The sequence below is a fragment of the Gracilinanus agilis genome, chromosome 1 (assembly GCF_016433145.1).
Source record: "Gracilinanus agilis isolate LMUSP501 chromosome 1, AgileGrace, whole genome shotgun sequence".
Classification (NCBI taxonomy): Eukaryota; Metazoa; Chordata; class Mammalia; order Didelphimorphia; family Didelphidae; genus Gracilinanus; species Gracilinanus agilis.
This window is the reverse complement of record NC_058130.1, coordinates 775633889-775655224: the sequence shown is the minus strand read 5'-3', so window position 1 is coordinate 775655224 and position 21336 is coordinate 775633889. Positions and strand designations below refer to the sequence as shown.

At 49.8% G+C, this 21336-nt stretch overlaps 1 protein-coding gene across 1 annotated transcript in view; it reads right to left on the bottom strand.

Annotated features, from left to right (window-relative positions):
- Positions 1-765: 765 nt before the first annotated feature.
- The window catches only part of ZNRF3 (zinc and ring finger 3), a 191124-nt gene continuing 170553 nt past the window's right edge, over positions 766-21336 (bottom strand). Inside the window, exons 3-9 of the mRNA XM_044674136.1 lie at positions 10238-10312; positions 9705-9836; positions 8280-8390; positions 4554-4721; positions 3475-3577; positions 1339-2880; positions 766-1143 (exon numbers count right to left, since the gene is read on the bottom strand). Of these exons, the coding sequence (XP_044530071.1) occupies positions 1091-1143; positions 1339-2880; positions 3475-3577; positions 4554-4721; positions 8280-8390; positions 9705-9836; positions 10238-10312 (2184 nt within the window). The 3' untranslated portion in view covers positions 766-1090. The remainder of the gene's footprint in view (positions 1144-1338; positions 2881-3474; positions 3578-4553; positions 4722-8279; positions 8391-9704; positions 9837-10237; positions 10313-21336) is intronic.

Genomic DNA, 21336 nt, shown 5'->3' with positions numbered 1-21336 from the left:
GGAAGGAAGGAAGGAAGGAAGGAAGGAAGGAAGGAAGGAAGGGAGGGAGGGAGGGAGGGAGGAAGGCAATAAATAGAGTGAACAAAATAGAGCATTTCATGAGAAGTTCATGGCGCTGGGCAGTGTAAGGACTTCTTCAAAGAAGCAAAGGCAGGATGGGAGAACAACGCACTTGATTGGAAAGATCCAGGTTCCCAGAGAGGCCTCGGGAAGATCCTCAAGCCAGAGGCTCTCTCAGCTGTGCTGACACCCCTCCTCCCCCCACCCCCCCCAGGAATGGAGAATGCTGGCTGGGCCTTGCCCTAAGGCGGCCGCTTACACGGGAGACAAGCGGATCCCAAGGGTGCCCGCGTGCCGAGGCTCCTGTACCGCCACGCCTGGCACAGGCCCGCTGCCTCGGAAGAGGTGGGAAGGGGCAGATGGGCTGACAGGCTCTGCTTGTGTCCCCTGCATCTGCCTGGGGAGAGAAAAGCTGCAGACAACAGAGGTCGGCCTCCTCCCCAGCAGCCACCCCCACCAGACTGGGCCCAAACCCCATTCCCACTCTCATCCCCTGATGGGGGCCGGCTTCCCCAGAGCAGGGAGCCCTCCAGAGCCCCAGAGGAACAAAGGCACAACGGCGGCCCTCTCGGTCTGCACCCACGGCTGGGCTGCACCCACGGCTGCGGAGCCCTGACCACCCTCAGGGAGGCACGGCTACAAGACACACTTATTGGATACAGTTGTGTGCGAATTTTCTTTTCAGCAAAAGTTGGTGAGTTTAAGATTTTTAAAAATATATATTTAAATAACACTTTTTACATTTACATAGAATATTTTTAAAAAACAGAGAGCTCGGGCCTAGCCCACTGTGAAGCCCAGGCGCACACATCTGAGAATACAAGAATAAACATTTGTCTGGAAGGGAGGGGTTCGGGGTGCCGTGGCCGTGGCGGCTTGGCAAAGGGGAGGGGAGGGCCGGCTCTCCATATTACCACTTTTCTGTTTGTCAAAGCTAAAAAAAGTTTTTTGTTTTTTTTCTTTTGAAAGGAAGTCAAACAATTTGGAGTCTCTGCCGAGTCGCTGTTTTGGGTTAAAAGTCCATCTGAGCTCAGACGACTCTGCCGCTTCTGTCCAGTGGGGGGTGAGGAGGAGACCCCAAGCCTGGGGGAGAGAACACAGGGGTCAGACAAAGCAGAGCCCTCAGCCTGGGCACCCCGCACCTTGGGGGGAGGCGGTGGTTGGGTGCTCTGGGAGGAAGATCCCCCACCCCCACCCCCTCTCCAGACACCTAGTGGGGGGGTGGCCGCCGGGCCGGGGGCATTTCTGGGCAGCCCCACGGCTGTGCCAGCCTCTCACCTGCTGCTTCCATGGGGAGCACGGCCTCTGGGGAGTCCCGGGGGGCCCGCGGGAAGAAGGCCCGGGTTTCGTCCTCGTGGGGAAGCCGGAAGCCCAGGTCCCTGTCCTCCTGGGCCTCTCTGAGCACCCGGTGGGGCTGCGGGCCTGCCTCGGGGGGCTCGTCCCAGGAGCCGTAGCGTCGGGCCCCCTGGCAGTCTGTGGGCAGGCCCACGTCACAGTCCACATCCTCGGGAATGATGGGGATGCGCTGGCCCAGCTCCCTCGGCCCCGCATAGCAGCCGGGCAGGGTCTCGTCGGCCAGCGCGTAGCGCACGCTGACGGCGTAGTCCTCTGTGTAGCAGCTGCCGCCGCCTCCCCCAGGGGCCCCCGGCTTCTCTTCATAGAAGTAGCAGGGCAGGCCCCCGCACCTGGGCCCGTCGGTCCTACATGAGGCTCCCCTGCCGGCCTCCAGAGCCGGGCGCGGGGCCTCGAAGCAGCAGGCGCACGCCGGGTCCGGGGCGGCTGCGGAGGCCTCGGGGCCCCTCCAGGGCCTCCTGACGTCCCACGCAGCCCCCAGAGGGGCCTCGGGCCCCCCTTCTGAGGTAGAGGCGCTGGCATCCCTGTGCTCCAGAGAGGAATGGCTGCTGTAGTTGACCTCGAGGCTGCAGCTGGACAGCTGGTCCCCGGAGGGGGAGGCCGCGCCTGGCCGCCGCTCTCCGGCCCGGAGCTCCTCGCGGGGGGGCCCCCGGCTGTCGGCCGTCCGGCAGGGGCTGCGGCTGCGGTAGATGAAGGGGTCGTAGTCACTGCTGAGAGAGCTCCGGAAGGTGGAGCAGCTCCCGTACACGCCCTGGTTGCTGACCTCGGTGCAGTCGAGCACGGAGTCGCTGGAGGAGCAGCGGCACTGGCCGGACGAGCCGCCTCCGCCACCGCCGCCACTGCTGCTGCTGCTGCTGTCGCTCCCCGGGCAGTCGGCCAGGTAGCCGCTGCACACCGAGCGGTGGCCGTGGTAGCAGCTGAAGCTGGAAGCGCTTCCGCTCTCCAGGTGGGACGAGGGCGCCACGCGCACCGTGGCAGGGAAGAGCAGGCCGCTGGTGCCCGCCTGGAAGGCCCTGGAGGACCCCTGGGGGGCCGAGGCCGGGGCCTCCTGCTCGGGGTAGCTGAGGCCCTGGAAGTAGTAGTGCTGGTACACGGTCTCGTACTGGGGGAGGCAGGCAGCCTTGGCCGGCCCGCGTCCACCCAGCTTGGGCCTCCGCAAGGCGTAAGGCCGGGGCTCTAGGCCGCAGCGGTGAGGGGCCAAGGCGTGCTCCAGGTGAAGCGCCGGGTAGCCGGAGAGGTAGGCCGGGGCCTGGCCCGCATACAGGCCCTGCTCCCCGTGGGGGTCGACGGTGAGCAGGGTGATGGGGTTTCCTTGGGAGTCCATGCTCGTCCGCATGGGGTAGGCTGGGATCTGGCCAGTCCTATGCACTCGCCCTGGGTAATGCACAGGTAAGATGACTCTTGGCTGCCGGCTCCGCGGGGGGTTACCGGGCTCTGTGCACCCCGGGCCCGGGTTTCCCTTTTGTTCTGGGGAAAAGAGAAAAAAGTATAGGACGTCCACAGAAACACGCTGAGGGATGGTGATGGCCAGGCGCCTATAAATGGCCCAACAAGCCCCTCCCCTCCAAGGGCCTTGTCTGCAGGCCTGATGGGCATGCTGGGACCTTGCCACCCCGCAGTGAGAAGCGAACCAAGGAGAGGTACCTGAATCCCAGAGTGACCCTCCTCTAGGGTAGGACCAACAGCAAACTAAGGACGCCCCCTCTTGCGCCCTCCCGGACCCTCGGGGGGAGTGGACACAAGCTCAGGAGGGTCCACCCTGGCTGCCCAGCTCTGTGAGGAGAGGGCCTGCACCCATGATATGACACCCACACCAAGAAGACCCAGAGCCTGGCACTCTGGGGCTGAATTCTGGGGTCAGAGCACCCCAAGAGCAGCGAGGAGGCCCCAGTTCAGTCTTTCCTCTCTTAACATGCCTTTCATGGACTTGCCAACGGCCCCAGGAATGGCAGGGGGAAGCCCGGAGTGTGAGAAGCTGCTTCCATCCCAGCTCTGAGCCCAGGGGGAGGGAGACCCCACAAGGTTTGCAGACAGATAGCCCCCAATCCCCGGCCTCCTCACCTATTATATTATGACGGCAATGGGGACAAGTGTGGTGCTGGAGCAGCCAGGGGTCCACGCATTTCTTGTGGAATCGGTGAGTACAAGGAATCACTCGGAGCTCCTACAAATTCAAGAGAGTAACATTTGTTTCCAGAAACGGGCCCTGGGAATGCCCTGAGGAGGCTCTGGGACCACCATCCGGGCTTCTTGGTGGCTGGGGCATGTGCCCGGTTTGCGATTCCTGGGCTCCGTAGGGAGTGCCCCCACCCTCCAGAGGCTCATGTCTAATGCTGGCAGCCACGAGCCAAATGAGGGGCCAGGCGAGCTGGTCTCCCAGCACGGACGCCCATGGCTCAGGGCCTCATCTGTAAAATGAGGCCCAGGACCCTTCCATAGCTCAGCCTCAATGCTGCTGGGGCACATGTTCTGTGAACACGAAAGCCTGACGGATATCAGGGTTATTCCAGGTGGAAGCTGTGCACCGCCCCCCCCCCCCCTTGCTGGGGGAAGGGGAGGGGGGCCGCTGGGCAGAGGTCCAGGGAGGTCAGAGGGGCTGGAGCTGTGCCCAGGCCTCAGGGGGGTCTCTGGCTGTTTTATCCGAGACTGAGGGAACAGGAAGGGGCCGGAGCAGGGAGGGGAAAGTGGGCTGCACTGACCCCCACCCCAGCTCCAGGACTCTAAAGCTCTGTTCTGTGTCCACTTCCCTTTCACTTTTCAGAGTGGGTCAAGACTGGCCTATGTACAGTGGTGGGCCAGTACAAGGGACGATCCGTTCAGCCACAGTGAGCTCCCAAGTCCCGAGAAGTCTTGGGGTCTGGGCTTGAGCAGTTATTGGTCACCTCAGGGAAATCGCCCCGGAGGAATCTCTGAGAGGCCCTCCCTGCAATCTAATCCGAGGACCCCCCCCCCCATTCCTTCCAGCATTGTTTCCCTGGGAGGGGGCCGACGTCTCCCCCAGGGACTCCCACCTGGCGCTTGCGGGTATCTTTCCTTTGGGAAAGCAGGGGGTGAGGTGAGGCCGGGGCATGTGGGAGGGGACCTCCGTGTCAGGACGACCCCCCCCGGGAAGGCACACCCACGGATGTCCTCGCGATTACCTCGCCGTCAATGTACTTCTCCAGACAGATGGCACAGTCCGAAGTGGAGCTGCTGCTGAGGGTGTCCAGGGTCCCCCAGCTCCCTTCCCGGGAGCCTTTGCTCTTAGACTTGAACTTCCTGGTTTCCATCTTCTCGAGGGCCTGCACCGCCAGTCTGTTCATGGAATTCTACGAAGGAGAATGAGACCTGATTACGGTTCTGCCACAAAGGCTTTCTGGTAAAGGAGGCCGGGCCGCAGTGCGTTTGGACACGAGACATTCACAGATCTGGCAGCTAAGACGGGCGAGAGTTTTACCAAGAAACTGCTGCTTCTAGAAGCTCCCCAAGCGCCCAGGGATGCACGGCCTCGGATGCCTTTAGGAAGTGCGGACTGCCTTAAGTTCTAACCCAACTCTCCTGAGGAATCCCGAACGGGCTTTCTTTTTCTGGTGGTTGGGTCCCTACATAGGCTCAACTCCCGTCACGACGTCCAACCTAAGGCACAGCCTTTTACAAACAAATATGAAGTACAAAATGCTGGTTGTGACCTTTTAATTTCTTTTAAATGCACTCACTTCTGCAAAAAGGAAACACATAATTGGACGACACTAGCCAAGTGGAGAGTTCACATGACTGCTGTGTCGTTCATCTCCACAGTAAAACATACAATACGATAGAAGATTGTAGCCAGTAAGAAAAAGAACCTAAAATGATCAACCCTCCGAACTTTGAACCTTTTTAATACTTCTCTTAAGTGCTGAGTGTGAATTTTACATTTTCTACTCAAATCTGGTCTTTTAAAATCAGGAATGATTTAAATTCCTCTATTTCATTTTTTCCTCCCTGTGGGATTATATTCAGTTTTGCTTTCTGGAATATCCTATTCCAAAAAGCTATATTCCTTAAAAGTGGTATGTGTGATCCTTACTGGCTCTGTGGTACTTGAATTCTATTTTTTTTTTTTTTGGGGGGGGGGAGGTTTGCTGCCTGCAGTATTTTTTTTCTTCACTCTGAGAATTCTGAATTTTGGCTAGAATATTCCTGGGAGATTTCATTTTGATTTTTCAGGGGATGGTGGATGTTTTCAATTTGTACTCTGCCCTCTAGTTCTAAGAGATTTAGATAGTTTCATTTATGATTTGTTTAAATAAGATGTCTAGGCTCCTTTCAGGTAGCCCAATGATTTTTAAATAATCTCTCCTTAATCTGTTGTGTGGGTCAATTGCTTTTTCCTATGAAATTTCACATTTTCTTCTGTCCCCTCCCCCCATTCTTTGGACTGTTATTTCTTCATGCTCCATGGAGTCATTAGCTTCCATTTGGTCCTAATGTTCAAGGAGTTATTTCTCATTTCATATCTTTCTTACTTGGCTCTCATTTGTTTTCCACACCGCCCCCCCCCCGCTGCTATCATGTGCTAAAAAATTTTTTAAAAGGAATTCTTTCTGGGCTTATGTTAAATCTGCATTTTTCTTTGAGGCTTTGCTTTTAGATGTTTTTAGGTCATTGTTTTCCTCTTTGAATTTCTGTTGAAATTCTTTGTCAACATAATAGCTTCAGATTCTTTGTTTGCTCATTCTTCCTACTCTTTTCACCTTGGATTTTATATTAGTGCTATGCTTACCTCTGGGGTGAGGGTGGGGTGGAGGGAACCAAGGCTGAAGTATCTACCATTTTTTAATGTCCTTCAGCTGTGTTCACAGCTCATTCTGAAGGGCTGCAAGTTTTCACTGCTTCCAAGTGATATGAACTGGGGAGAAGTCTGTTCACTGCTCTCCTAGTCTGAGTTCTTCCCAAATTAAGTAATAGGCAAGAAGATGAGCTGTGAGACAGGACCTATTTGTGTTCTGTCTCAGCCTCCTTTCCATTCCCAGGCACTGGAATGCTCCCTGTTCATGGCAAGCCCTTGGGCCTTATGCCTGCAGACTTCTTTCTCTATCTCTCTAAGCTGCCCTGTCCTGAAAAAAGGACTCACTGTGATTTTTCTTGCCTTTCCTGATCAGAATTTGGTCTGGCACATTTTCTGGGTTATTGTGTAAGATTTATGTTGGGCTTGCTGGACAAAAATGCTAATTCTCTCTCTGCCATCTTGACTCCACTCTGATGGACCTTTTCCTTGCCAAAGCTCTACATGTACCATTGATCCCATCCCTTCCCACATTCTCCAGCCAATTCCTCCTCATTCTCTTAATTTTTTCCTATTCACTTGCTCCTTCCCAGCTACTTAGGAAGATAGTCAAGTCTCATTCTTGCTTGAAAAACTTTCAGTAGCCCCTACCATCTCAAACTGCTCCTGTCTTTTATCTCTTACTTTTGCTCCAAGAAAATTCTGGACAGATGTTGTTAGGTATATGTGTCATCCCAGCTACTGGGGAGATCCAGTGGCTAACTGATGTTACATTCTGTGCTGCTGTGGAGGCTCTGCAAGAGGGTGTGGGTACTAAGCTTGGCATTAATATGGTAAGCTCCTGGGGGAAGTGGTAGAGGGAATACTTCTTCCTCCTCCAGGTTCTTGGAGCACTAGTGGTGGTGTCTGACTATTTGTCTTGACTTCTCCACTCACTTGCAGTGTGCTTTATTGTTTTACCACAAAGACCATGTCCTGACTATGGATGAACCCCAAGGCTCTGTCCTGGGCCTTCTTTTCTTTCTAAAAATTTTCAGTGACCTTATTAATTCCCCTTAAGTTTAATTAGCTTCTTTATTCAAATGTCGCTTTCCTAAACTCTAGGCACAAATAAATGGTCTGTGACACCTCAGCATATCCTAAATAGAACTATTTCCTCCCAAACTCTCCGCTCTTCCAAATGTCTCCATTTCTGTCAAGGGTATTACAATCCTTTCACGTGAACCATGTTCCAAACCCCAGCACGTCCAGTACTCCTCACACTTATCAATCACCTTTCTTATCCAATTTTGGTCTTTTTTTCATTCCCTACTTCTCCTACAGCTCCCGCCCTCTATTAGATTCCTGTCCCGTCTAGCCTGGACTTTGACAGCAGCTCCCAGCCTCCTCAACATTCTCCTCCAACCAAAGGTTCCATGAGCAGGTCTCACTGTCCTGTCCAAACGACTCCAATCAAATGCTCTCTGTTTGGCCTTCAAGGTCCTTCCCAAGCTGGCTCCCACCAGTCTTTCCAGACTCATTCCGCATTAGTCTCCTTCACTACTCACTCTGTGGCTACTGTTCCTCATCTCCATGCCTTTCTTTGTTTAGGCTGGTCCCTAGGTCAGGAACAGGGAACTTTCCCCCAACCTCTAAGAATCTCTGACTTTCTTCAAAACTCTGGGGGCCACTTTCTATACTGTCTTTTTGGATGCCCCAGTTCCAGGTGTCCTTCCCTCACTGCCCTTATGGAAGCATGCATTTCATTTCTGGCCGTTTCCAAAGCAGGCCCTTGTCTCCCTCTCACGGCCTTTAACACTGCTGCCCCCCGTCCCTTGCCAACACTAGAGCCCTGTGATGCACTATTTTTCCCAATTAGAACATAAGCTTCCTGAAGACAGGAACTACTTTGCTTGCTTGTACTTTTATCCTCAGAGCTGCCTCTTCAATAATGTGGTTATTCTCCTTCCCAACCCCAAGGATGGCTTTGTCTTTTTTTTTTTTCACACATGGTAGGTTCTTAATCTAAGCTTGTTGACTGTTGGCTGATGGGGACATGAGGTGGGGATCTTTGACACCTACTGGTGGGCTAAGGAAACCCTCAGAAGGGCTCACACCAAGGGCTGCTTTCCATCTTTACCTGGCTGCGCCTCTGTTTCAGCTTGATTTTGACAAGAAGGAAGAGGCAAACCAAGGAGACCACCACAAAGAAAGCCAGAAAAATGCCCATGTCAAAGTACTCAGTGGGTTGCTGGGGAAAAAAAGAGAGAAATTGTGGTTAACTTATTGCTTTGAATTTTCCTTTCTATTCCCAGCTTTTCCCCTGTTTATTTTTTCCTTGGGCAGATTGTCCATTAAGAGTATTCAGGGGTCCAAGACCCTAGGAACACAGGGGCTTGCCCTCACTCTCTTAATTTCTCAGAAAATTGTTCGACCTGGGCAAAGATGTGAGATCAAGCCTAAGTTAGTGCCCCCTGGCATGCCAGGCAGCCAAGAGAACAACTTGGCTTGCCAGACCCCCAGAGAACAGCACAAGACACATTCTATGGTGAGGCTCTTGCAAAGAAGCCCAAATATTACATTTGTTGAACAAAGGAGTGAGTGTCATGTTTTGAGGGAACAGTGATTACTAGCCATACAATTAATGGTTATAACAACTTGGAAAATTGTATGCTGCCTCCACAAATACCAGCTTTCCCTACAATGATTCATATTTACCAGGGCTCTACTTTTCTTGTTCTCCTTTAAAAGGAAGCCAGCAATTCAATTCCTCAGTAACTGCCTTTAGTTTGAAGAACTCTGTCTCTGGCTCAGAGAGGCCACAGTTTTGGTAGACAGGGTGAATGAAGTTCTTGGGAAGAAAGGGTCCCTAGAACCTGAGCACTTGAATGCTGAGGAATTACTTCAAATAAGGAAGAAGAAAGGGATGTAAACCAGCTGTCCCCAGGTGACATAAGCCTCTAGTCCAAGGCTGGGGACAAAGGTGCGAGACATCCTTCCTGCCCATACTTTGACTAGACTTCTAAACTGGACTCACTGTCTTCTGAGGAGGACAGGAATGGCTGTCATTAGTAAAGGCTAACTTTTTGAAGCCTTTAATCACAAGTCAATTCACCCATTCATCAGAGGATCCCTAATCTCCAACATATTGACCTAAACAGAGATAGAGGGAAGAGAGAAATGAGGAGAAACAACGCTCCTTATCATTCTTTCTCCCAAGGTTTGCTCTGCTGCAGAACAGTAGAGGATGAGAAGACTGAGAAGCCTTATGTCTATGAGTAAGAAAATGAGGATTTGCCTAGGAGAGAGTGAACCCCGTGGGAGAGAAGCCCAAGAAATAGCAGGTGGGGCAGAAGGGGCTAACTGCACATCTGTCGGGATTCATGACTTAAGATTTTGGGACATTCTTGGCTAAAACACAGATGGGGTTTCCATGGGGCCAGTCTGAATAATTGGGGTCCTTGGGGGTGGGATTATACCCAGGTGCCAGATGCGAAACCTCAGAATCTAGGGGAGCAGGTAGGTGCCATACAGAGCAAGCCAAGCCCTGACTCCTGAGCCTCACCCGGGGGGGCCGATGCTGAATCCTTGCTCGTGCCACTTTCTGCTTATTAACGATGTTCATCAATTTGAGTGCATCAGCGCCTTTCACATACACCACTGGCCTCTTTAGTGGGTCTTCAGAGCCCTGGTTTAACTAGGAATAGAAAGAAGATGCCGATTAATGGAGTCACTCAACGGTCCCCGAGGAAAGCAGTTAAGAGGGGAGAATAAATATACAGCTGGAGAGAGACCAGCTGACCAAGCTCAGAGGCCTCTTCTAAGCCCACAGAGTCCTGAGTGGCCCCCCAGGCTGCTTCTCTCTGGGTCAGCCTCTGTGGCAGCCTCTGGGAAATGCAGCCTTGGAGACTTGACTGGCACAGCCAGCTGCCTCCACCCAAGTTATTCCTTCAGTCTTTGTACAGTGATGGTAAGCCCACAGAGCCTCCTAGCCTCAGGAGCTCTTCTCCATTACAGAAGTACCCCTTTTAGGGGAGACAAGGCTAAGGTCCCCTACACAACAGGGAGGCTGCCTCCTAGGTGAAGCAGAGGTTTTACCTGGTCAATGGCATCCGGGTTTTCTGACACGTCAAAGATGACCGCAGTCGCTCCTCGCTGGACAGCTCTCTTGGCCTGAAAGGGCAGCACAAGTTAGCGCCTCAGACTGGTCACTTCCGTCAAGGAGCTCTTGGTGGGAACTCCTTAGCACCCTAAGAGACCAGCCCCACTCAGGTGACAGACCTGTGTAGCCTCTGGCCTCAGCTTTTCGGCTGAAGAGGACCAACTGTCAGAGCCTGAGCTCCATCAGCACGGGAGAACTAGGAGATTGGGCCAAACCAGAGATTTAGAGAGTTCACGTTAGGGTCCTTTCCCAATGATGAGGAGAATCTGGGTTCCTTCCTATCAATGGTTATTCTAACTTAGCATACGTTTCCTCTTAAAAAGCCCAAATCTTTACTGAGCCCTATCCGTGGACTGTGGTCGATACAAAAGAAGATAAGACAAGCTCCCTGCCTTCAAGAATCTTCTCTGATGAGGAGAGATGTTTAGGCACAAAAATCAAAAGTAAGTTATGGCCAGATATGCTCTGAGTTCAATGCCTATTTTCAGAGGTTCACAAGGTCCAGAGCTCAGGGAACACTTAAAATCTATTCAGTGGTATTGAGTGACAATACACGGATAACCCTGAGGAATTGCTTGTCAACTATGGGAGGGAGGAGGGGAGGGAACAACACGAATCATGTAACTTTGGAAAAATTAAATAACAAGATAAATTTTAATTAAAGTCTATTCAGACAACCTGACATAGATGCAACTGCCCTCTAGGGCTGAACAAGAAGGCAGTCTAGTGAACTACAGTAAGGAAAGTTGGGCTTCCCCTTGGAGGCCAGTGGAGCCATCTGTCCACTGGAGGGCAGACACGTTCCATGGCTTTTCAACCAGCTCATGTATGTCTCTTGTGTTTTAGCATAGACTTCCCAGGGGCTCCTACGCTGGACCCTTCTGATTTTGAGACATTCACTGGTACCCGTGCCCTGCTCTAGAACCAGCAATCTCAGCAATCTCGAGGCCTGACCTCCCCATTTCCATTCCTAGCTGAATTTCAGCAACCTCCCCTGCATCTCTGGTAGAGGAGATCAAAAAAGAATGAGGATTTGTCAAGAGTAATCAATGAAGCATTCGGTCCCTTTTAAGCATCTTTTAAAAATAAATCTATATGAGCAGTTAAAATCAAGAACTGAAATTAACTGAGCTCAGAACCAGACCTTGGAATAACATCAGAGTCACAGAGAATATGGGGGGTGTCATTGACACAGAGCTTCCCTCTCAGGGTCACTCCAGCCAGCCATTCACAGCCTCAACTGTGCTGCTGATCAGGGGAAGACTGAACTTGGATGGCCAGCCCTCAAACTCTCCTGGGGCTCCTATATTGATATTTCTTTCCATTAGTGAGGACCCCCCAACTTTAGCCCTAAGGTAGTTTGGAACCCCCAAACCTAGCAATCCATCCAGCAGCTTCAGCCTTCCTGTAAGCGGGGATTATAGGTCGGGCACACCCACCACTGCCAGCTAACTCATACTGCAAAAATAATCAAGTTGTCTCTATTTTAATAGAATACTGCTTTTAAGGAAAATTCTATTTCTTAGAACAAAAGCCAAAAGGCTTTCTGTACTATTAATAACGTTGCTTATTTCATCTTTAGCCTAACTCCTTTGTGGACATAATCACAGTGTACTAGTACCTGCATCTGCTTTGTTAAGGGAGAGCCACCTATAGGAGCAAAGTGTGGAGGCTGCTGAGCCAAGGCAATAGCAGTTGGGGGATTCTGAAAGGGTAGGCAGGCGGCTAGTGACGACAATTCAGAAAAGCAGGACCCAGAAAGGTTCCCACCATCCAGTTCCCAAAGAGCATCAATTCATCAAATCTTACACACCTCTGATAATGTATCTGGGGGTACAGGGATAGAAACTGTGCCCTACGAATATCCAGTGCCCCCTCCTTGGGCCATGTCCAAGCCAAGGGCTCCAGCAAAAGGGCTCCAGCCAGACTGCTCCTCAGACACTGGAGAACTTCTCCCCCAGGGAGAAGAAAGGGGAGCCTGCATCCTGACCATCAGAGCTTCAAAAGGAGGTAAATAAGCCAGATCTCGGCACCTTTACTTGGCTTTCATTTTAAACTCACATCAAGTACTTCAAACAGCACCTGAGGGAAATGAGCTCTGTGAACTCCCATTTTTCTGTCTTGGTCGATGAGCACCTCAAGAGCCTGCCTGTCCTCTTTGATGCGGGCACACCTGGAGAGTCACTAATCGCTGCTGGGGATGAAAGGCTGAAGGAATTTGGGGTAAAGTAATTCCCTTCTCTAGTGCAGACACATGCCTTAAAGGCAAGGCTCCAGCAGAGCCTGCCTCATCACAGGCCCTTTGGTCTTCTGTCTTAAAGGAAACATGAAGGCTCAGGAATTGAGAGACTCATAGGAATGACCCTATTCTGGCAGGGTATGATGGCAAATGTTTGCTTTAGTTTCTGTATTGTGAAAAGCTAGTCAAGAATAAAAGTCACTGAGGCCAGAGGCCTCCACTGTCTCCTCCAGACTGCTTCCCATGGTTCTTCCACCCCGCCTTAGAAGACTAGAATATGACTACGAGTGTTTTTTTTTTTTCGGGGGAAGGGGAGCCACTTTGAAATACATCTGTGGTGTCAGAGAATGAATACTGGATTTAGAGTCCAAAGATTGAGGTTTGGGGATCTAAACTCTAATCAGTATTTGTGGGCAAATGGAAAGTTGACGAGGAGTAATGGCATTCCCCCTCCTTATGGTATTTTAGGTTTCCAAAGAACTTTTCTCTCAATAATCCTGTGCCACAGGGAGTACAAGCAGCACCAGCTCTATATTAGTTTAAAAAGCGCTGAACTGACAAGGCTCCTGTGTCATGTGGCTTGAGAGGCACCTCAGAAGACATCTCCAGGGCTCTGATTCTAAGACCCACACCAGGATGATCATCATGGATGGGGGATCTTTATAGTCAAAGACGGCAAATTTGATGACACTCAAAGACAGCTTCAGTTGATTACAATCAGTAATAGTATTTATTTAGAGAGAACTTTATAATTTGCAAAGTAGTTAATGCATATTCTCATTTGATCATCTTATCACTCCCATTTTACAGATGAGAAACTTAAAGTGAAGTGACTTGCCCAGAGTCACTTGGCCAAGACATATCTGAGGCCATATTTGAATAAAACCATTCTGAATTCAAAATTTCCCAACTCCAGTCAATGCACAGTCAACATTCTAGCCAGATCACATCCTTGTTGCTCTTCTCCATTCAGGACCCCCCTCCCTGTCTCTGTTCTGTGATGCTCTCCTGCAGCCAACCCCTTGTTCTTTCCCAATAAGGCTTAGTTCGAGTGCTTCCTTGTCTAAGAGGCCTTTTCTAGTGCCCCTGTATGGCTCCCCCACATCCCAGGAGAAAGCCGAGTCCTCCAAAGGACAAGAACTGTCACGAGGGAATGTTGTTTGTTCCGGATTTTTGTACCGCCAGGCCCCATGCATGGCACAGAAAAGGCACTGGATACAGGGCTGAATTGAAACCACAGGCCCAGGTCCATGAGCTTAGCTTTATGAAACCCTTCTGGGAGAAAGCCCTTTCTCCTCTGCTACTCTTGTGGGATTTATGTTCTGCCTCTAACCAATGCTGAGCATCATGCCACTCACTCCTCAGTGGCAATCCCAGGATCCACTTTATCTCAGGGCAGCATTAGACTTGCTGGAGGGGAGTTTCCCTCCTTAGAGGTCTTCCAGAGGGGCCAGGGCAACCAACAGTGACTTATCATGTATGTTATCTTAGAATCAAAACTGTATCTGTTCCAAGGCAGAAGAGTAGTAAGGGCTAGGTAATGGGGGTTAAGAGACCTGTCCAGGGTCACATAGCTAGGAAGTATCTGAGCTTACATTTGAACTCAGGACTTCCCATTTCTAGGCCCGGCTCTCTATTCACTGAGCCCCCAGCTGCTGAGAGGTCTTCTAATTCTCAAATTCTGTGATCTGAAGTTAGAAAACTTGCTTTGTAACTATTTGTATGACTCTCAGGCCTCACTCTCCTCTTCAGTAAAATGATGGTGTTCTCTAGGATGATGTCTAAGATTTCTTCCTGCTCTAAACCCAATAATTCTTAATTTGAACATCATTAATATTTCAATTGCCCTTAGAAATGGGTGGAAAATTTTTGTAGCGAGGGCATCCTCTATGCCAGTCCCTGAAAGTTCCATACCAGGTACTAATATAACAGTTATAGGACAATGAGGAGAAGATGTAGTCAGGAATCCCTTCAAGAAGCCAAAGTTCTATTGGAGGTGCGCAATACAACACAGGAATGTGGCCATAGGCTGATAGAGAGAAGGAAGCATGGAACTGGTTCATTAGCTGACTATTTTGATTCAAAGGCAGCAAAAAATAAGCCTAGAGACATGGCAGCCTTTAATCATAGCTTATATAGCTCTTTGATGCTTGAAAAAGGTACTTAAACACACATTCTGTCATTTGATTCTCTCAAAAGTCTAGTGAGGTGGGACCTGCAGGTATGAATGAGGCTCAGACAGAGACATGTCCATGGTCCTTTAGTGACCATCAATCACAGGCCCCTTGCAATGGTGAAATCTCAGGACCAGTTGTCACTAACTGGTACTATGGCAAGTTCACTCTATGGGTCTCAATGTCCTCATCTGTAAAATGAAGGAACTGAATTAGACCTAAGACCTTTTCCAACTCTAAAAGTCTATGGATCTAAGATATTGTTTGGATGCTTATCTCACCAAAAAAATGGTTCAGTACCAGGAATCCTACAGGCAGACTCCATTTTCCTAATATGGTCAAAAATGATGATCTGGTGGCCAGCTTCATGGATAAAAGCCTCTCTGAACTGAGTTTGACTAGTCCTAAATACCAGGCTGACACACAGCCTGCCATCATTCAGAGCCGAGTCCTGACAGTCCTTGATGGAATCAGCTTTCTACAAATCCATCAAGAACTCAAGATCACTTCTTGAGTGAGCACTAGAGGGAGGTGATAAAAAGAAGGGTTCTTCTAGAAACCCATACCCCTCCACGAATGCACCTCAAATACACAAACCTACCTCAAACATCTTTGTTATACATCTACATGGTATAAAGTACCGTCTACAACGTGAAAATTAATGCATACAACGATGAAATGGAATAAATACGGAAAAACAACAGACTAGTGTACCATTATTGCAGGCTATCAGATACAGTTGTTCTAGGAAATCACTGTGAAAGCAGATGTGGTTAGACCTTGAGGAAGTGTTTATCTCAACATGAATGAGCATGGTATTTTCTAATAACTTCCTTACCACCCTGTGGTTTTGAGAACATTAAGTCTTAGCGTTGATTATGTGTACACATACCCACATGCATACATGCACACACATATATACACATCTAGATATACACACATGTGCGCACACACACACACATACACCCTCATAATAAGACAAAAAGGCTTTCTTTTCAAAAGCAAGTTACACAAAAATGGGGTTTGGTTAGACTACACCATTGAGTCACAGGATGGACCACATTAATATCCATCCTCTGGCCTGGTGACTCCGTCTCACTTCACCTTTAATTGCTTTAAGCCAATATTTGGGATTTGGTTGGCATCAGTTCAATCTTCACTGATGTAAAATATGATTTCTCCAGACTTCAAAGCTGCAACATTTCTCACCGGGAGTAACTGAAGATGAGGATGATCTCTAGAAGAACTATCAAGCCAGGACCTTGGTGTCAGAATCTATTTCTGAAATGAAGCCCCTTCTCCCCCCATTTGATTAAAGGCAGTGTTCTGTTGGGAGTTCTAGTTGCAGGGTCTGTGGTGGAAATTCTAATTCACAAGCTATCTACCTTTGCCAAACACCATGGTTTTGCTTTTAGTATTTTAGATTTTTCACAAAATACTAGATCAGGGGTTCCCAAACTTTTTTGGCCTACCGCCCCCTTTCCAGAAAAGATATTACTTAGCACCCCCTGTCACATACTATCACTGCCCCCTACAGTTATTCACTGCCCCCAAATACACCTGTGGCCATCACCACTTCCCTAGATTGCTGCAGCACCCACTAGGGGGCGATGGTGCCCACTTTGGGAATCACTGTACTATATTAACCAAAAATTGATTTGAGACTCATCCTTAAGTGGAATAAGATACCTACTGAGATAATGCTGTGTTCCCTGTCTTTGAAGTACAAGGTGGAATATAATTTTGTCAGGGATGCTATGCAAGGGATTAATGCTCAGACTTCTTGGGTCCCTCCCAACTTTTGAGTTTCTGTGATTACAAGTAAAGGAAGAACCATCTTTGTCCTGTCCCGTAAGGAGCATGGTGACCAAAGACATAGGTGTTCTTGGAGTCAAGAATTGAAATGGGCCCTCCATAACTTTGCCTTTGGTTTAGACAGAAGAGTTTAAGAGCCCAGAGTTCCAAATCAACAAGCTTCCATTCCTTGGGTTCATGGAGGGCACAGTGGCATCAATCCTACAGTGCTGACTGTTCTGCATAGGCTGATAAAAGTGAGTTTGTGGTCTCTGACTAGGTGTCGCTGCTGAATGTGCCTGAGGAAGCCAGACGATCTGGCACTTCGGGGTGAAAGCCAGCAGTGGCAGAGAGTGAAGAGAAGTCAGTATTCACCCTGCCACCCCCTGCCTCAATCCAGGCAACAGCAAACACTGACCATGGTTCTGATGGGCACAAGAGAACACACTTGTGGGATAATGTAACTACTCTTAAGGATACAGATAAGTCATTGGCAGAGAAGGACTTAAGCCTAATAGCTAGAGCTTGTTATTGTCAGAGAAGTCAGGCACTGATCTTGGTGATGAAAGAACAGTGCAGCCATCAATGTGTACAGTGGGGGTCACGTGTGCAAGTCATGTGGGGAGACCCTAGGCAACAGCATTGAGGAATCCTAAAAAAGAAAGGGAGAGAGGGAAGGAAGGGCTAGATAGGCCCCAATGCACATACAGCCTTGGTGCAGCCTGAGAAGCAAACCCTGATCATGGAGGGCTCCCAGAGGAGCTCCTTCTAGCTCTACTGACATCGGGGAAGAGCTTCAGAGTGCCCTCACTTGTAAAAGAAGGACAAATAAAATATGCATTACCTGCTTCAGTGCCTGGTGAAGAAAGCACTATGAGAATGAGAACTCTCGTTCAATGTGAGCAGTTATATGTTACACACACATGCATGTTCATGTGTGTGTGTGTGTGTGTGTGTGTGTGTGTGTGTGTGTGTGTGTGTGTGTGTGTGTGTTGTAGTCCTCACAGTGACAAGCGCCTATGCAGGGATCAGCATACCAGGGAAGTGTCTGGAGAAATGCAGTTTGTTTATAGAGGGTTTAATTATTTCTGGATTACCACCAATGATGTCTCCCTAATATCTATTCCTTTTTCATTAAGACAAGTGGAGTAAGTGCAGTGTTTGCACATGGATACCTGGCAGCCCTGAGGTTATTTATTTCATTTCTCTGTTCTATCACGGTAAGGAAAAGCACTTTGGGGACTTCACAGTGGCCCTACAGTAAGGGTTTATTTTTCTAACTATCCCTCTGGACCAGGACCAGAAGACTATCGGTACGGGGAAAAAACCACCACCACCAGAACCTGTGTGGGAGCCATTGGACATTAAGTGGCCCTCCCTCAGCAGTCTTCACTGGCAGAATCTTAGAGCTCCAAGGACTCAGTGATTCTTGGAGAGCTTCTAAGTCCAAGGGGCTGAGCCAGAAAGGGCATGGAGGGCCCATGACACAACAATGGCAGACGAAGGATCAGAACTCTCGCCTTGTGTTCCTGATATATCCTTAAGCAAAGTCCACAAAAGCAAAAGGACTGGGTACCAAGTACAAGAAGCAAGGAGTCCACCCAGGTCTACATGGCCCATTGAGCTGGGGCTGCCCTGGGAATCATTCAGCCCCTGGTGGGGTTTGCTTCCTAGCAGAATGCACTTGGAATGCCTTATGGCCTGGGAAATCAAAGCCTGTCTAGTTCAACAAGCAGTCATGCAGGAGACTGTAGCTCCAGGGACTTCATTATCTATTTGGAGTGCGGACATGAGGGACACAACATGAATATGCTGAGAAGGCAGTGAGATGAAGAATTTTCTATTCATTATCACAGCAGGCTGCAGCCCATCCCCAGTGGATTCAAGAAGGGACAAAAAAAAAAAAAAATGTCACCTCCACCAGGTAGGCCCCCCAAAGGAGGCAACTGATGGTGTAGGAAGAGTGAGGGGTGATAGAAAAAATGGCCCAAGGGGATGAGCTGGGAAGCGGAAAGGTTCCAGGACAAGAGGAAAGTCTCCAGGGTGCTGAGTCTATTATTTCCAGAGGATTTGTGGAAGGGGAAGAGAAGCATTTATTAAGGACTTACTATGTGCATAGAGTGCTAAGGTCTAGGGATAGGAATGCCAACAAAGACAGAGACTGCCCTCAAGGAACTTACATTCTAAGGGGAGAAGACAATGGGCTACAGGGGCTGGAAAGCTAGAGGGGGAAGACCACCAGAAAGTCCCAGATTCTGAGCTCTGAGGAACACCAGCCACCATCTAACTAACTTGTTCACTTTGCAGAGAGGCTGTGAAGGTATCCCACCAACTAAAAGGAAGAGTCGCTCAGTTTAACATGAGCCTTCCTATGCTGTCCCCAGTACTCATCTGGAATCCGCCACCTATTCTCAGCCCGTCCGTAGGAGATTAGTCCTACTTCCATGCCTTGCCTGCCTGTCTGTATAACCAGGAATTATTTTCCCTACACCAAGAAATGCAGAGCTTAAGAAGGCCTTCAGAGAACAGAAGGACGGACTCCTGGTTTTCCAGTAATGGAAAGGTGAGAGCTGGTCGTGGCCTCAGGGAGACCTAGGTGGAAGCTGAGCCTCTGAAACATTTCTTGTGCAGACACTGGGTGAGTAAACTGCAGAAAAGAGGCGAAGCTGCACTAATGGGAGGACTTTCCTCTGCTAGGAATTCCCTTATCCCAGGTAAGATGGTCTTCTGCAGAGGCCAGCTTCGAGAGGAGCCCCAGCTTAGGTTGGTGGTCTTATCGTTCACCTCCGGGAGCCTCCCAGGCCCTCCAGAAGTGTGGCAGTCTCAGCAAAGGGCACGATGCAGGCTCAGCCAGCAATGGGCCTTAGCCTTCGTGCTTAAAGAGAGACATGGCTTGTTACATCAAAGAAAGCCAAACTCCTCCCCGCTGCCACTTGTCTCACTTGGCAGTTTCAGCTCTAGTCAAAACAGTCGCTGGGATCGCCAGGTTCTATTATAGCCGTCCCTTCCTTGCAGACCACTAAATACATTTTTAATTCTCTCCTGTCACTTTTTCCCTTTCTCCACCTCTTCTATGGCCTTCTCTGGAGATGGCCACCCAAGCATCGGGCTAACAAGCATGGCTGTCAGCTGCCTGCCGTCAGTGCTCTGAAGCCATGAGTCACCATGACACAAGTAACTCTCTACCAGGCGAGGGATTTGGGTTTCCAAGGCCTGTCTCAAGAAATGCCATGTTCCAAAGAGAAACCTTTCATTCCACAGGAAATGAGGTCACACACACCCACACCCATACACTCCAGCAACTAGTGAGAAAATCCTGGGGCAGACAAACAGGAGGGTCTCACATACTCAAAGGTTTTTAGAGCTGCTGAGGTCTCAGAGATGATCTAGTCCAAGCTCCTATCAGAGATGGGGAAACTGAGGTCCAAATGGGCAAAGCTATGAACTTAACGGCATATGGTTTACAAATAAAAGAGCTAGAACTTTGAGGCCAGGTTCTCATTCCAAATCCAGGAGTGCATGTTTCAATAAGCCAACATTGAAGTTTGGTACTAGTTACTAGGTGGTCCAGTGGGTAGGGTGCTGAACTTGTCAGGAGGCCCCGAATTCAAGTTTGACCTCAGACACTCACTAACTGCATGACTCTGACTCTGGGCACGTCACTTAATAATCTGTCTGCTTCAGTTTCCTCAACTGTAAAACAGCGACCATAACCCCAGACGGGTTGTTGTGGGGACCAAATGAGAGAATAGTAGCACAGTGCCCGTAGTAAGTAGGTGCTTAATAAATGCCATTCCCTCCCCTTTCCCAGTTATTCCTTGGCTAGGTGGGAAAAACTGGAGTGCGAAAATATTTTTTTCTTCTACTCATTCGGTTTGCTGCTGGAAAGGTCATCCAAGCTTAGTTAGCAGAACTGTCTCATTTTACAGGTGGGTAAACTGAGGCCTAGAGACAGTAAGCAATTTTCCCAAGCTCCTAATTTGTTAGAGCAGAGTGGAAACTTGAGCCTCAGCCACCTGCCTGCTAGGCCCATGCTATTCTTACATCCAAATTCCAGTGTTTTGTGTGACGCCCCCATCCCCTGTCAGCTTCAGGTTTCTCATCTGTAAAAGACAATAATCCCCCCAATCTCTCAGTCAAAGTGACTCCTCTTTAGGCTCGAGTAAGTGTCTTCTTCCTTTCCCAGAGGTGGGACAGGGACCTTGAGTAACAAACAGAAACAGGTCACCAAAAGGGCCCCCTAGAAAGCCATTCTAGGAGGCAACGGAGATGCCTGAAGCTGTGGGAGACACACTAAAAGAGCCAAGAGCCCGTTCCAGCATTCCTGGTGCTCCGCTCTCCGTAGCTTGGTTACAGCCTGGCCTGACCTTCCAGGTTTCCCTGGCAGGAGATCAAAGAGCTGGAGCCACAAACATAGCATGGAATAGAGGCTCCCTCCTCCCTCCCAGAGCCTTCCTCTCTCCTCCAGTCTCAGGCCGTTCCCGTTCCCCCTCCCCCCCAGCCCCACAAAGCCTGCTGCATTTTGTTTGGAGAACTAAGAGAACAGGCAGGGGCAGACCAGGAGGAAGAGCCGAGCTCCTGGGGCTCTCCTCTACCTGGCTGCCAACTCCCCTCCCGCTCGCTCCCCAAAAAGAGGAGAGGGAGGAAAAAAAAGAGAGAGAAAAAGCCCGGAGCGCCCCTGGAGCCGAAGCCCACACCTGTGCAGGCAGGCGGCCGCTGAGGGGTGCAGCCCCATCACATTCCTGCTCCCCCCCCCACAGGGGCTACTAGGCAGGGGGGTGTCCTGGGAGCTCAGCTCAGGGGTTGCCCGCTCCCCAGCAAGCCCTCC